This window comes from Callithrix jacchus, chromosome 1 (assembly GCF_049354715.1).
Source record: "Callithrix jacchus isolate 240 chromosome 1, calJac240_pri, whole genome shotgun sequence".
NCBI lineage: Eukaryota > Metazoa > Chordata > Mammalia > Primates > Cebidae > Callithrix > Callithrix jacchus.
In genome coordinates, this window is record NC_133502.1 from 202,174,162 (window position 1) to 202,189,830 (window position 15,669).

Here is a 15,669-nt window from a genome sequence, read left to right on the forward strand (position 1 = left end):
GTGTCTTTTACCGGCCAAGAGAAAAACTCCTGGCTTAGTACTCTCCAGAACTCTGCTGACACTAGAAGTGGTTCGTGAAGATACTCAGAGGCCAGTCTGTAGCTATCACATGATGTGAGTTAACAATGGCCACTTCCAATGCTATCGTCACTTGACCCCACCAGTACTTTACACTTACCTCTTTCTGTTCTGGAGGGCTGCTCTGTGGGCAGGGGCATGCTGCTGTCACATCATCCAGCTCATCCAACCCAGGAACTTGGAACTCAGAGGCGGAAAGCAGGAGCTTGCTGACAGCTGATTCGGCTACCAAGCAAGACTTTGGTACCAAGGCAGGGAATGGAGGCTCCAACCTAGTACCATAGAGAGAAAGAGAAGAAAGACATGAGAGGGGTTCCCTTTCTACCTCCAGGACATTCAACTAGGTCTAACATTTACACCTCAAGACATTTTCTTTCTTTCTAGGAATAATATATCCAGTTAACCTGCTTTCTAATCACTTCCAGACATAGCCAGTGTCTACATATGTAAAAAAAAATTATGGCCGGGCGCAGTGGCTCACGCCTATAATCCCAGCACTTTGGGAGGTCAAGGCGGGTGGATCACAAGGTCAAGAGATAGAGACCATCCTGGCCAACAGGGTGAAACCCTGTCTCTACTACCAAGTACAAAAATTAGCTGCGTGTGGTGGCGTGCGCCTGTAGTCCCAGCTACTAGGGAGGCTGAGGCAGGAGAATTGCTTGAACCCAGGAGGCAGAGACTGCAGTGAGCCGAGATTGTGCCACTGCACTCTGGACTGGTGCCTGGCGACATAGCAAGACTCTGTCTCAAAAAAAAAAAAAAAAAAATTACAAGAATGTGCAATCAATTTCATTGCTATGGAGTTGTATAAGAAAAAATGTAAAAAGGAACACTTTTTGGGTGGGAAGATACCTTGTAAACTACACAAATGAACAGTGATCAGATGAGATCAATCTTGTCCAGGGACTGAAGTTGACTATAACTTGAAATAACTTGAGAGGGGACTTCTGGGGCAATAAGCTGGCTAGAGATTTTCACTTTTATTTTTTTTTTGAGATGGAGTTTCGCTGTTGTTACCCAGACTGGAGTGCAATGGCACAATCTCGGCTCACCGCAACCTCCGCCTCCTGGGTTCAAGCAATTCTCCTGCCTCAGCCTCCCGAGTAGCTGGGACTATAGGCGCGCACCACCATGCCCAGCTATTTTTTGTATTTTTTTAGTAGAGACGGGGTTTCACCTTGTTGACCAGGATGGTCTCGATCTCTTGACCTCATGATCCACCCACCTCGGCCTCCCAAAGTGCTGGGATTATAGGCGTGAGCCACCGCGCCCGGCCGATTTTCACTTTTTTAACAAATGGTATTGATTACACATTCCTAGTTGCTGCTTGTAATAGAACACATTTCAATCTCAGAGATGTTTATCTGAGAGACACAGATCAGGTTTATGAGAGGTCAGAGTCATGCCACAGGTGATCCACGCCACCTATGCATGCACTCTCTCTCCTGCACACACACGCACGCGCACACTCACGCACCCATTGAGCCCTCATGTGCTTACCTCGTCTGACTGCCGCTGGTGTTATATGTAGCTTCCATGCCTGGAAGAGGCACATATGGTAACATGGTGTGGCTAAAGTAAAGCAAAAGCACAAAAGCAACAGGTAAGGGCAGTGGGATAACAGGAAAGGTTTTGATGTTATTGTCATTATTAGCACATGATATTTAGCCCCAAGAAGATAAGAAATGTCAGTTACCCAGAAAGAGGAAAACTTTCCAACCAGGAGAGTTACATTTATGAGCCCATCACTGGAATGGAGGCAGACTGACAGGAAGATTATTTTCTAACTTAAATGGAAAGAAGGCAGAGATAGAAATAAAGGACAGTGGCTGGGCAAGGTGGCTGATGCCTATAATCCCGGCACTTTGGGAGGCTGAGGTGGTCAGATCACTGGAGCCTAGGAGTTTGAGATAAGCTTGGGCAATATGCCAAGACTCTGTCTCCATAAAAAATATAAAAATTAGCCAGGGGTGACAGAGTGCACCTGTGGACCCAGCTACTCAGGAGGCGGAGGTGAGAAGACTGCTTGAGCCTGGAAAGTCAAGACTCAAGTAAGCCAAGACTGCACCACTGCACTTCAGCCTGAGTGACAGGGCAAGCCCCTGTCTCTAAACAAAAATAAATAAAAATTTAAAGAATATATTATACCACTCAGTTGTGTACTAATTCTATTAAAATAAAATCTCTCAGTTTCTACAACCTTACAAAATATTAGAGAGAAAAGAATTTTTTTTTAAAGCCAAGTTACACATAAAACGAAACTATATATATATAGCCTGAGCATGGTGGCTCACACCTATAATCCCAGCACTTTTAGAGGCCAATGTGGGCAGATCACTTGAGGTCAGGAGTTTGAGACCAGCATGACCAACATGGCAAAACCCTGACTCTACTAAAAATATAAAATTAGCTGGGAATGGTGGTGGGTACCTTTAATCTTGGCTACTCGGGAGGCTGAGGCATGAGAATCACCTGAACCCGGAAGGCAAGAGTTTGCAGTGAACTGAGATAGCTCCACTCACTATACTCCAGCCTGGGCGATGGAGTGAGACTGTCTCAAAAACTAAACAAAAACAACATAGCTATATAGAAGAAAACTATTAAAAGTCAACTTCTTTATAATTAAACTCTTCCTTTTTTTTTTTTTTTTTTTTTGAGACGGAGTCTCGGTTTTTCACCCAGGCTGGAGTACAGTAGTGCAATCTCAGCTCACTGCAACCTCTGCCTCCTGGGTTCAAGGGATTCTCCTCCTCAGCCTCCTGAGTGGCTGGGACTACAGACATGCACTATCACACCAGGCTAATTTTTGTAGTTTTAGTAGAGATGGGGTTTCACCATGTTGCCCAAGCTGATCTCAAACTCCTGACCTCAAATGATCCTGCCCAAAGTGCTAGGAGTACAGGCTTGAGCCACTGTACCCAGCATTAAACTCTTATTTTTCATAGAGATAAAACAGTAGTATTCACCACTTGTAGATACATTAATAAGTGATGTTGAAGAGCTTTTTGAGCCTCTCAAACTAAAACCTGCATTGGTTTCTACTGAACTTAAACACACTACAGGTTTAATTAACCAGAGGTGTATGTGATGTCCATACAATGCATCTCCTCTCTGAAGTAAAAGGAACTTTTTTAACAGCTAGGAAAAACACAGATAATTCAGGGGTCCTGAATAGTTTGCAGTACCATCTCAAGTTTTCCTAGGGAGTACGGAGGCAGGGTGGAATATTGGAAAAAAGCCGGCCAAATCAGGAACCAGAAGCCCTAGGTTCTAGTTACAGTTCAGCTGAACCCCCAACCAGCTGAGTAATGTGAAGTAGAATAAAAACCTTCATGTGCCTTGTGGAGTTTATAAATAGCTGAGTTTTATAGCAGAGAAGCTAGAGTCTCAGCACCTCACAAAAAAGGCAAAAAAAAAAGTATCTGTCCAACTTGTATTATGGAGTACCAGAGAACAAGGTTTAAATGAGAAAATCCTATGGAAGCATTTTGTGCGTGTGTGTGTGTGTGATGGGAGTCTCGCTCTGTGCCAGGCGGGAGTGCAGTGGCACGATTTCGATTCACTGCAACCTCCGCCTCCCAGGTTCAAGCGATTCTCCTGCCTCAGCTCCCCGAGTAGCTGGGACTATAGGCACGTGTCACCACACCTGGCTAATTTTTGTATTTTTAGTAGAGACAACGTTTTACCACGTTGGCCAGGATGGTCTCAATCTCCTGACCTTGTGATCTGCCCAGCTTGACCACTGAAGTGGTGGGATTATAAGCGTGAGCCACTGCAACCAGCCCACTAGAAAGCATGTCTAAGCTTGTTTAGAAAAACAGCAAACTTCTGGCCGCATGTGGTGGCTCATGCCTGTAACTCCAGCACTTTAGGAGGATGAACTGGGTGGATCACTGGAAGTCAAGGGTTTGAGACCAGCCTGGCCAACCAGATGAAACTCTGTCTCTACTAAAAACACAAAATTATTCGGGCATAGTGGTGCATGTCAGTAATCCCAGCTACTCAGGAGGCTGAGGCAGGAGACTTGCTTGAACCTGGGAGGCGGAGGTTGCAGTGAGCTGAGATGGTGTCACTGCACTCAGCCTGGGAGACAAGAGTGAAACTCCGTCTCAAAACAAAACAAAAAACAGCAAACTTCTAAACTCTAAACCCAGGCACATGTGTTAAGGTATTTTTAGAGTCAAGGTACCCATACCACCAAGGTATGGGTACCAAGAATAGGTACTAGCCAAGGTACAAATATACCACCCCCTCGATCTTTCATTTGAATTTAAATAAAATAACATGAAAAGCTAGAAATAGGGAGGAAGACAGAAAATATTCCACACCAGAAAACAGAAACATTAGGTGGGAAAGAAAGAGCTCTGGAAGAGGAAAGGGGGCAAAAGGGTCACACCTCCATAGGGCAAAATGAGTAACTACCACGTATGCTAACCTCAGGAACAAACACAGTTTGGAGGAAGTAACAAGTTTTAAAGCTGTGTGCCATAAACACATAGCAGAGCAATTACAAGATTTTAGAGGCATATCAACAAAGTAGAAAATAAAAGCAGTACACCAGCATTTAAAACAACGTGAGTCAGGCTGGGTGCGGTGGCTCAAGCTTGTAATCCCAGCACCTTGGGAGGCCGAGGCAGGTGGATCACGAGGTCAAGAGATCGAGACCATCCTGGTCAATATGGTGAAACCTCATCTCTATTAAAAATACAAAAAAAATAGCTGGGCATGGTGGCGCGTGCCTGTAATCCCAGCTACTCAGGAGGCTGAGGCAGGAGAATTGCCTGAACCCAGGAGGCGGAAGTTGCCGTGAGCGGAGATCACGCCATTGCACACTAGCCTGGGTATCAAGAGCAAAACTCCGCCTCAAAACAAACAAACAAACAAATAAAACAATGTGAGTCACTCTAATTTTTTTTTTTTAGACAGAGTTTCGCTCTTGTTACCCAGCCTGGAGTACAATGGCACGATCTCGGCTCACCGCAACCTCCACCTCCTTGGTTCAGACAATTCTCCTGCCTCAGCCTCCTGAATAGCTGGGATTACAGGCACGCGCCACCATGTCCAGCTAATTTTCTTGTATTTTTAGTAGAGACGGGGTTTCGCCATGTTGACCAGGATGATCTAGATCTCTTTACCTCGTGATCCACCCGCCTCGGCCTCCCAAAGTGCTGGGATTACAGGCTTGAGCCACCGCGCCCGGCTGGTCTAATGTATTTTTATGGCTGTCTTATAATAAGTGAACTCTTAAACATAACTATAGGACCTGTACTTATAAGAGCAATTCAACTTTCAATTTTAGTCAACAATGTTCAGGTTCTGGGGTTTTTTTCTGAGACTCTTCTATTTATTCAGTTTTCTGCTAAGATGCTCAGGGAACCACACAATATGAATCAGCAGCTTTGTTGTTGAAAAATTTTTTTTTTTTTGAGACAGAGTCTCTCTTTGCTGTCCAGGCTAGAATACAGTGGGGCATGATCGTGGCTCACTGTAACCTCTGCCTCCCAGGTTCAAGCGATTCTTATGCGTCAGCCTCTGAGTAGCTGGGATTATGGGGGTGCAGCACTACATCTGGCTAATTTTTTTTTTTTTAAGAGAGTATTTCACCATGTTGGTCAGTCTGGTCTCGAACGCCTGACTTCATGATCTACCACCTCAGCCTCCCAAAGTGCTGGGATTATAGGCGTGAGCCACCACACCCGGTATTTTTTTTTCTTTTTTTTTTTTTTGAGACAGAGTCCCACACTGTTGCCCAGGCTGGAGTGTAATGGCGAGATCTTGGCTCACTGCAACCTCCACCTCCCAGGTTCAAGAGATTCTTCTGCCTCAGCCTCCCAAGTAGCTGGGATTACAGGAACCCACCACCACACCCAGCTAATTTTTTGTATTTTTAGTAGAGATGGGGTTTCACTATTTTGGCCAGGCTGGTCTCGAACTCCTGACCTTGTGATCTACCCACGTCGGCCTCCTGAAGTGCTGGGATTACAGGCATGAGCCACTGAGTCTGGCCAATTGTTTTAGTAGAGATGGGGCTTCACCATGTTAGCCAGGTAGGTCTCCATCTCTTGACTTTGTGATCTGCCCACCTCGGCCTCCCAAAGTGCTGGGATTACAGGTATGTGCCACTGTGCCTGGCCTGTTGTTGTTGTTTTTTTTTTGGAGACGGATTGTCGCTCTGTTGGCCAGGCTGGAGTGCAATGGCATGATCTCAGCTCACTGTAACCTCTGCCTAACGGGTTTAAGGGATACCCCTGCCTCAGCTTCTGAGTAACTGAAATTGCAGGCACACACCACCACACCCAGCTAAATTTTTTATATTTGTTGTAGAGACAGGGTTTCACCACATTGGCTGGGCCTGCCATGGCCTCCCAAAGTGCTGGGATTACAGACTTGAGCCACTGCGCCTGGCCTCAACCAGCACACTTTTTAATAACACACAATGATTCTACATTAGAGACATATGAACAAGACTCTCCTAAGCTATTTGGAATATTAAGGCTCCTCTGCTCTCTAATTTTTCAACTATAGCAATGGTAAAAGCAAATTAAAAAATAATTTCTGCTTACCTAAAGACTTACAAAGAAGTCAGGCATGGTGGTTCACACCTGTAATGCCAGCACTTTAGGAGGCCAAGGAGGTAGATCACCTGAGGTCAGGAGTTCAAGACCAGCCTGGCCTACTTGGCGAAACGCTGTCTCTACTAAAAATACAAAAAAAATTGCCAGTTGTGGTGGCGGGTCCCTGTAATCCCCGCTATTTGGGAGGCTGAAGTAGGAGAATTGATAGAACCTGGGAGGCGGAGGTTGCAGTGAGCCGAGATTGTGCCACTGGACTCCAGCCTGGGCACTGGAGCAAGACTCTGTCTTAAATAATAAAATAAGGCCAGGGGCGGTGGTTCAAGCCTGTAATCCCAGCACTTTGGGAGGCCAAGGCAGGTGGATCATGAGGTCAAGAGATCGAGACTATCCTGGTCAACATGGTGAAACCCCGTCTCTACTAAAAATACAAAAAATTAGCTGGGCATGATGGTGTGCATCTGTAATCCCAGCTATTCAGGAGGTTGAGGCAGGAGAATTGCCTGAACCCAGGAGGCGGAGGTTGTGGTGAGTCGAGATCGCGCCATTGCACTCCAGCCTGGGTAACAAGAGCGAAACTCTGTCTCAAAAAAGAAAAAACAAAAAAAGAAGATTCAGCATACTTGATGGTTTCAAGAATGAAACGGACAGAAAAAAGAATGGTGTGGGCTGGGTGTGGTGGCTCACGCCAATAATCCCAGCACTTTGGGAGGCTGACGCAGGCGGAGCACAAGGTCAGGAGACTGAGACCATCTTGGCCAACAGTACAACACTGTCTCTACTAAAAATACAAAAATTAGTTGGGTGTGGTGGCATGCACCTGCAATCCCAGCTACTTGGGAGCCTGAAGCAGGAGAATCATTCGTTTGAACCCAGGAGGCGGAGGTTGCAGTGAGCTGAGATCGTGCCACTGCACTCCAGCCTGGTGACAGTGTTAGACTCCGCCTCAAAAAAAAAAAAAAAAAAAGGACATTTGGCAAGGTAAATAGAAAGTGCAAACTCAAGGGGACTCTAAATAGCTTTGCATTTCCTGCAGTGCCCTTCTCACTCCAGTGACAGGAAGCAAACATGGGACATTTGCAAATAATAGGGGACAGATTTTACCTGCTTGTGGTGCCCAGACTTGATTGCCGCTTGCTGTGAGTGGAATGAAGAGAAGAGATTTCGAAGGAGCATGCAGAAGGCCCATGGTGGCTCCAAATGGACAGCACTCTGCCCACCGAGTAGGGAAGAGAACAGAAGACCTTGTCTGCTATGGAAGATGGAGAGCGCAACCCTTTCAAACCCTGTGTAAACTGGGTCATGAAGAGCCTCTGCAGAGTAGGCATGTGGCTGGAGAAGTTCCGTTTTTTTGTCCAGATTCGGTAACATCCCGGGGAACAAAGTGCTAAAAGTGTGTGAAGGCCAAGGACAGAGCAGTTGGCTCTGGTCTGGACTATGGCAGTGCCTCCATAGTCTTGGAGAAGAGCTGGAGGCTGAAGAGGAGCCTGAGTGTGGGTCTGACTATGGATGCCAGTGTCTTCCCTGAATGTGGCCATCCCAGGGCAACCGTGGGACAAGAAGAAAGAAAAGGTCCACTTGGGAGGTTGTGATGGGCACTGGAGGGCCTCTCCTAAGGCAAGCCTTGCCGGAGCACAGTGCTCAGGAAAAGTCCTTGAGGACTCAGTCGTGCAATCTGAGCTGGATGATTTCACATGAAAAGATACTGGGAAGATTTCAGAACCAAACAGCAGTGACGGCATCTTGCTCAAATCTATGAAGCTCATCTTGATGGATTCGAGAGAATAAAGTGCCATGGGCTTACTGTTAGGCCTCTTATCCCATCCACTAGCTGCCAAATATGGATTCAGCTGTGCTGTGTTGTATGAAAATCCATCCAGGAGCCTTTTGTATCTGAGGCGCTTAAAGCTTTTAGCCATTGGAAGAAGTTCAGAGGAACACCGTTGGTATCTTAGTTTCTGAGTCTTCATGGCTGGGGCCAGTTTGGAGGCAAGGATGGACAGTTTGTCTAGTAAGGCTGATTCTTTGGTAGGCTTCCTAAAATTCGGGCTCCTCAAGGGATGGCATGGTATAGTTGTCTGCTTTGGTATGTGGCTAATTGAGCTCTTGGTAGGTGCTGCTTCAGGTTCTAATCGTGTAGGTGCAGACACAGTACACAAACTGAGAAGTCTGTGTGCTTTTGTTGGGTTGGGATTGGAGGAACTCTTCAGAAAGGCAGAACTTCTGATTTTACCTATTTTTCTCCCCACACTGCTTTGCTCCTGACTGGAAACTTTCTTACAAGTTCGATGGGGCTGCTTCTTTAAAGGAAGCATTTCTTTCTTTGCAAAGGCACCACGTATTTGATCACACCCAGCAGAGGAGGGGTCTTGTGCTTTCTGAGGGGCACCAAGAAGGCAAGAACTTGTGCATGACTCAATGTACTTCTTAAATGGATGATTTAAGCTTACCTCCTTCTGGTCTTCCAACTTCTGAGTCTGTGCCACAATGCTGTTCTTGGCCAACTGTGCTAGGGTGATTTCATTAATCATGGTGGACTCATCTTTGTCAACTTTAGGTTGGTTCTTATTTTGTGCATCATCTAACAACAGACTAGATGATATGCATTGTTCCGATATCATATGTGCTTCCTTTTGATGTATAGATTCCTCTTCCTTCTGCAACATGTAGTCCAAAACCTCAGTGCTCTGCTGTTTTTCACTGTGACTAAGCATCTTCCGGCATTTAATGTGGGTCTGAGAGATGTTGTTCACATGATAGCCACCGCCAGTTTCTCTGGTACCCATCTCCTCAGATTGCTCCCCAACAGTTAAGTCACCCGGTGGTCCCCTTTGATGCTCCTGAGTTTCTTCTCCTTTCACTTTAGTTTCTGTTTTCACTGTCAAAGGCAAATATCTGTCAGAGGAATTCCCGTGAGAGTGACAAGCTTTGCAAGCATTCTTTTCCACACAGGTACATATGCTGTCTCCGTCACTAGAATTACTCCTATCTCTTGATACTCCTTCCTTCATCTCAGGAAGGACTATGCAGTCTTTTACATTTTCACAAAGCATTTCACCATCTTTTGGCTTAAAAAGATTTTTCAGGTCAGTTTCTTCACTGTTATTATTAGTTTCTGAATTTTGTTGAGAAGGCATTATTTCAATGGATTTCAGGATTCCTAGGGAACCAGAGCTCTCATCATGGCAAGACATTAACTCTTTTGAGGAAATTCCAAAGGTACTTTCTTTGCCAAACTCAGAGCTTATTTCTAGTCTTGATCCTTCAGTCATTTCTTGTGTTTCTCTGAGAGACGTTTCTTTATCTTGCTGTCCATAATGGATATGATTTAAAGACATCTTTACTCTGTCCAATATTCTATTATTTGATTCATGATCTGCAACAGACTCCATCTCATGGGCACAAGAATCTGGACATTTTTCCATTTCACAGTCTTTTAAAGATCTGCATATGTTTTCTTCATATGATTTTTTTAGTTCAAGAAAGCCCACTATTGAAGCAGCAGCATCTGAGAAATTGGAGTCGTGGCCAATTGTTGCTATATGGGCAGCATCCAGTTCTCTTTGATACAAGGTACTCCTTGAGTCCTCTTGGAATGCCAGTCTCTCTTGCCTTGCACAATCCAGTGGATTAGATGCTTTAACGTCCAGCACACCTTCTGTAGGCTTATTATTACAGTCTGTGTAGACGATATTTGCCATACCTTCTGTGGACTCATCACAACCAGAAATCTTGACAATGTCTCCTTTCAAATTGTCTTTTTTTGGACTACCACAAGGTAGTGAGTTATTACTGCCTGAGCTGACCAACAGATCTTTTTGATTGTGGCTTACCTCTCCCTGAAGCTTGGTGACAGTCTCTCTCTGGTCACTACCTAGTGTCTCCTTAGCTGACTGACCTTCACTTCTGCATTCATCTGGTCTGTTTTGGTTACTCTGAGAGTCAAGAACTTCATCTGCCTTATGATTGACCTGATTGAGTGTTTCAACTGCTTTTACGTTTTTAAAACTGGAGAACATAACAGGAGGAGACTGGTCCAACATTTTTTCCGGACTTGGAATGTTTACAGTCTGGTTTAGTTCTTGTATAGCATGATCAGAGATGTTATACTTACAAAATACAGTTTCTTTGGATATATCCTGCTCCTTTCCTTCCAGCCCTTCCTCACTGGGTTTGATATTACTCGAGGTGTAAATGGTTTTGTTTGAAATTCCACTATTTAACAAGTCTGCTGTCATTTTGTTTCTGATCTTATTTCCTGGAAGGCTGCCATTAGTTTCTTTCCCATCAAGTTCCCTTTCCTCTGATGTATAACTCACTTTACAGCTGCTTTTTTCCACAGAGTCTCCTGCTCCTTGGCAGTGGTGATGACTGTGCTGAAATGCATTTTTATATTTTGTTATCAAAGAGTTATCAACTTGCAGGTTGATTTTGCTGGACTTGAAAGCAGCACAAGCAGAACACATGTTTTCTTCAGATACATGTTTTCTTATACAATGACAGCTAGAGATATCCTGAGATTGAACACTGTGACATTCTATGACAGAGACCACTTGAGGAAAGCCAGCTGCGTCTCTCTTATTTGAAAGAAGCCTGGAATGTAGAGCTTTTGTTCCTGAATCAGCCATTTCTTTTTTTCTCTCTAGGCTTACTGGTTTGATGTTTAAGGTGGGATTGTTTGAAGAGGCACCACAGGTTTTATTACCTGGTGAAGAGACGTCTTTCATTTTTGTCTGAATGGGAACGGTTTGTGTAACAGCAGTGACATCTGCTCCACCCTCTAATGGAGGATGATGGCTCTGTTGGGCATCTTTGCCTGTTTTTAAAGGCATCTCTTTGTTTAAATGCATTACAGAGTCAGTTGGCAACTTTGCATGGTCTTGAGAATTAAGGAACACTTGTTGACTTAAAACACATTCACTTTCTACTTTGTTTACAACCAGTTCATTGGTACAAGAAAGTTCATTCATCTCACAGGCTATGCTCTGTTCATCAAAAATTGGAATATCATCATGTGAGGTCTGTGTAACTTTTTCTGACTCAGGTCTGTAATCAAATTCTGGGGACAGTGGTAACAGAGCAGTACCCTTCTTGGGTTTTAATACCTCACTTACAGGACTTATCTGATCCTCTGGCATTAAACTCACAATGGATTTTCTTTCAAATAGAAAATCATTACATGATGTTTCATTTAACTGGGAGTTGCTTTCCAGATTTCTCTGGATGGTAACTAAGGAGTTATAGTTTTTAGTGTAAAAAGATTTACTTAATAAATTGGGCTCTATAGGGGTTGTCTGTTCTGACTCTTCAATCTGCATCAATGAGGACAAACTGCTTTCTTCAGAGTATCTACCTGGATGGCTCATATTAGTAAAAGTTTCTTTATGGTCCTCAGGGTATGTTAAGTTACCTTGAACATGTAAAGTAATTTTCAAATCATTCTTATTTAACATTACTTCTGTGGCTTCAGTAAAAGAATTGGGCATTAAAGAACTAGAGCTCCCTGTATGAAGACTGTCTCGAATGCAGTAGTTATTGTGGATATTTTCTTTTGAGGAAACAATAGGCTCTTTTTCACCAGACAGACCACTAATCTCCTTTTCTGGTTGCCTGGCATTAATAAGAAAAGGTCCACCTCTTTCACTCCTGGGAATCAAAAGCTGTTCTTTATTTTTTTCTCTAGAAGGCAAGTTCTTCCTTTGATCATCTCCCCCATAAAAATAAGAATAGTCTGTCTTTTCAGGAGATCTCTTTAGCAAACCACCACCTTCAAAACCACAGTTTTCTAAGGATTCTGTTCTGGATTCTGGACCAGACAAGTCTGATGTGAAACATGAAACTTCACAGTTTTCTTTCAAGGGGCCTGTGGCTGTGGGACTATCACATGCAGAACTGGGTTGTTCATTATGGTGGCCGTGAATTTGTTGGTGATTGTCATCTGCCTCACAGACAAGGTTCAGTTTACACAACTCTTCCTTCCTATTTTCCACATTAGAAATGGCACTATTTCCTGATAATGACAACCAAGGACAACTTTTTAATTCCTCACTTTCTTCTTCTTTAGGAGTTGCTTCTGTTAATCCAAGGTCCACAAAGGTTAATGGTTCTAGGGTAACTAACGTGCTGGTTTCTGAAACCTGATCACTGGTCACGATTTTGTCTACCTCTGGGAATTCGCTGCATCCAGCTGAGAGATCATCCAGCTGAGAGATCACATTGCCATTTTTGTGTCCTTCATTATTATCCATCTTAGTCCCACTGGTCTTCATACCTTGTACTTCAGTAGATTTTAGCAGAGTTTCAGCTGTAATCTGTACATTTCCTTCTGCGTAAGAGAATTAAATTCAAATCAATATGCAGTAATAAATCATTTGCTCAGCCTTCATGCATTTTATTATGCTATGCTATTATCATGGGTAACAAGAAGACCCAACTCAAAAAGAACTGAAAAGTTAGCAGGTTATACCATTGGTTTTGTTCTTTGAAAATATGACAGAGGGCCAAAAGTGTATCTGGCAGAAACAGGTAATTTTCTTGCTTTGCTTTTTTGAGACAGAGTGTTACTCTGCCACAAGGCAGGACTGCAGTGGCGCAACCTCGGCTCACTGCAATCTCCGCTTCCTGGGTTCAAGGGATTCCCCTGCCTCAGCCTCCCGAGTAGCTGAGACTACAGGCGTACACCACCAGGCCTGACTCAATTTTGCTATTTTAGTAGAGATGGGGTTTTGCCATGTTGGCCTGAATGGTCTTGATCTCCTGACCTTGTGATCTGCCCACCTTGGCCTTCCAAAGTGCTGGGATTACAGGCATGAGCCACTGCACCTGATGAAAGAGGTAATTTTCAACAAATGCCTCTTGCTGAAAGTTACACAGTGTTCACAGATCAATGCTGGACAACTGAATAAAACATAGAAACATGTCCCTATGTTGTATTCTCATTCAATCTTAAGAAGCTTTTATTTTTCAGTCTTAAGAAGCTTTTATTTTGGGCCAGGCTCGGTGGCTCACACCTGTAATCCCAGCACTTTGGGAGGCTGAGGCAGGTGGATCATGAGCTCAGGAGTTTGAGAAAAGCCTGACCAACATGGTGAAATCCCATCTCTAACTAAAAACACAAAAATTAGCTGGGCGTGGTAGGCATGTACCTGTATTAACAGTTACTCAGGAGCTTGAGGCAGAAGAATCACTTGAACCTGAGAGACGGATATTGCAGTCAGCTGAGATCGTGCCACTGCGCTCCATCCTGGTCGACAGAGTGAGACTCTGCCTCAGGGGGAAAAAAAAAAGGCTTTTATTTTAAAACATTAATAGAGCAGACTCACAATAATAGCTTACTTTACTAGACGACCATTCTCTCATCACTGAAATTAGATGTCATAGATTAACTTAGTCTTTGGAAAAACCAACTATACATAAAACATTATTTATTTTTTTCAGAGTGTTGCTCTGTTGTCCATGCTGGAGTACAGTAGTGTGCTGTTGGCTCACTGAAACCTCTGCTTCCTGGTTCCAAACAATTCTTCTGTCTCAGCCTCCCGAGTAGCTGGGATTATAGGTGCCCGCAACCACACTCAGCTAATTTTTTTTTATTGACGGAGTCTCGCTGTTGCCACCTAGGCTTGAGTAGAGTGGGATGATTCTGGCTCACTGCAACCTCCGCCTCCCGGGTTCAAGCAATTCTTGTGCCTCAGCCTGCCGAGTAGCTGGGATTATACAGGCACCCACCACCATGCTCGGCTAATTTTTGTATTTTTAGTAGAGATGGGGTTTTGCCATGTTGGCCAGGCTGGTCTCAAACTCCTGACCTCAGGTGATCCATGCACTTCAGCCTCCCAAAGTGCTGAGATTACAGGCGTGAGGCACTGCACCCAGCCATTTTTTTGTATTTTTACTAGAGACGGGGTTTCACCATATTAGCCAGGCTGGTCTAAAATTCCAACCTCAGATGATCTAATTAGTTCTGTCCCTCTAAGAGAACCCTGAATATACACATGAACATGTGTATATGTATACATACACACACACGTATATACACACACACACACACACACACACACACACGTCTATATAAAACAGGATACCTGTATTAAACAGAAAAAGCAAAATGCAAATCTATTTAAAGATTGGCCAGGCGCGATGATTGTGCCTGTAATCCTAGTACTTTGGGAGGCCGAGGTGGGTGACCATTTGAGGCCAGGAGTTCGAGACTAGCCTGGCCAACACGACACCCTGTCAGTACTGAAAACACAAAAATTACCTGGGCATGGGGGCACATGCCTGTAACCCCAGCTACTGGGGAAGCTGAGGCAGGAGAATCACTTGAACCCAGGAAATGGAAATTCCAGTGAGCTGAGACGGTGTGGAAGGCTGAGTGTGCTTTGGGGGACTGCCTGAGCCCAGGAGGTCAAGCCTGCAATGAGCCGTGATTGTACCACTGCACTCCAGCCTGGGTGACAAGAGTAAGTGACCTTGAAACTTCGTGAGGGTAAGGATCTTGTTTTGCTCTCTTTATGGTTCAGCATAACCTCTGGCATATAAAAGCACAAGAGCACTTAGTAAATATTCATAAAATTAGTGAATGAATACAGTTAGGTCAAATAAACAAATGATATTAATACTGAGTTTCTAGGGCTTCCCTGTCCATTTCTCAATAGATCCTGAGAGCAGCAATTACTAAGAGAAAGAGCCCTGACTGAAGCCAGACCAGATAAACTTCTATCATGGATCTGTGATACTTTTTTTTGAGACAGGGTCTTGCTTTGTTGTCTAGGCTGGAGTGCAGTGTTGCCATCATGACTTGCTGCAGCCTCCAACTCCTGGGCTCAGGTGATCCTCCCACTTCAGCCCAAGGAGCTGGGACTACAGGCACATGTCACCGCGCCTGGCTAATTTTTATGTTTTTTGTAGAAACAAGGGTTAGTTATCTTGCCTAGACTGGCCTCGAACTCCTGTGCTCAAGCAATCCTCCCGCCTCAGCCTCCCAAAGTGCTAGGATCACGGGTGTGAGCCACTGTGCCCT

General features: G+C 44.3%; 1 protein-coding gene across 8 annotated transcripts in view; it reads right to left on the minus strand.

Moving 5' to 3' along the window:
* The window catches only part of PRR14L (proline rich 14 like), a 130,738-nt gene that overhangs the window by 16,848 nt on the left and 98,221 nt on the right, over positions 1-15,669 (minus strand). For 7 of the 8 annotated variants that reach the window (XM_035270264.3, XM_035270259.3, XM_009009638.5 and 4 more), the window contains 3 exons: positions 7,755-12,975; positions 1,579-1,650; positions 179-350 (listed from right to left, as the gene is read on the minus strand). In XM_035270264.3, coding sequence (XP_035126155.1) covers positions 179-350; positions 1,579-1,650; positions 7,755-12,975 — 5,465 coding nt within the window. Of the gene's footprint in view, positions 1-178; positions 351-1,578; positions 1,651-7,754; positions 12,976-13,795; positions 13,914-15,669 lie in introns of all 8 variants that reach the window. The other variant, XM_078338946.1, reaches the window with a different exon arrangement.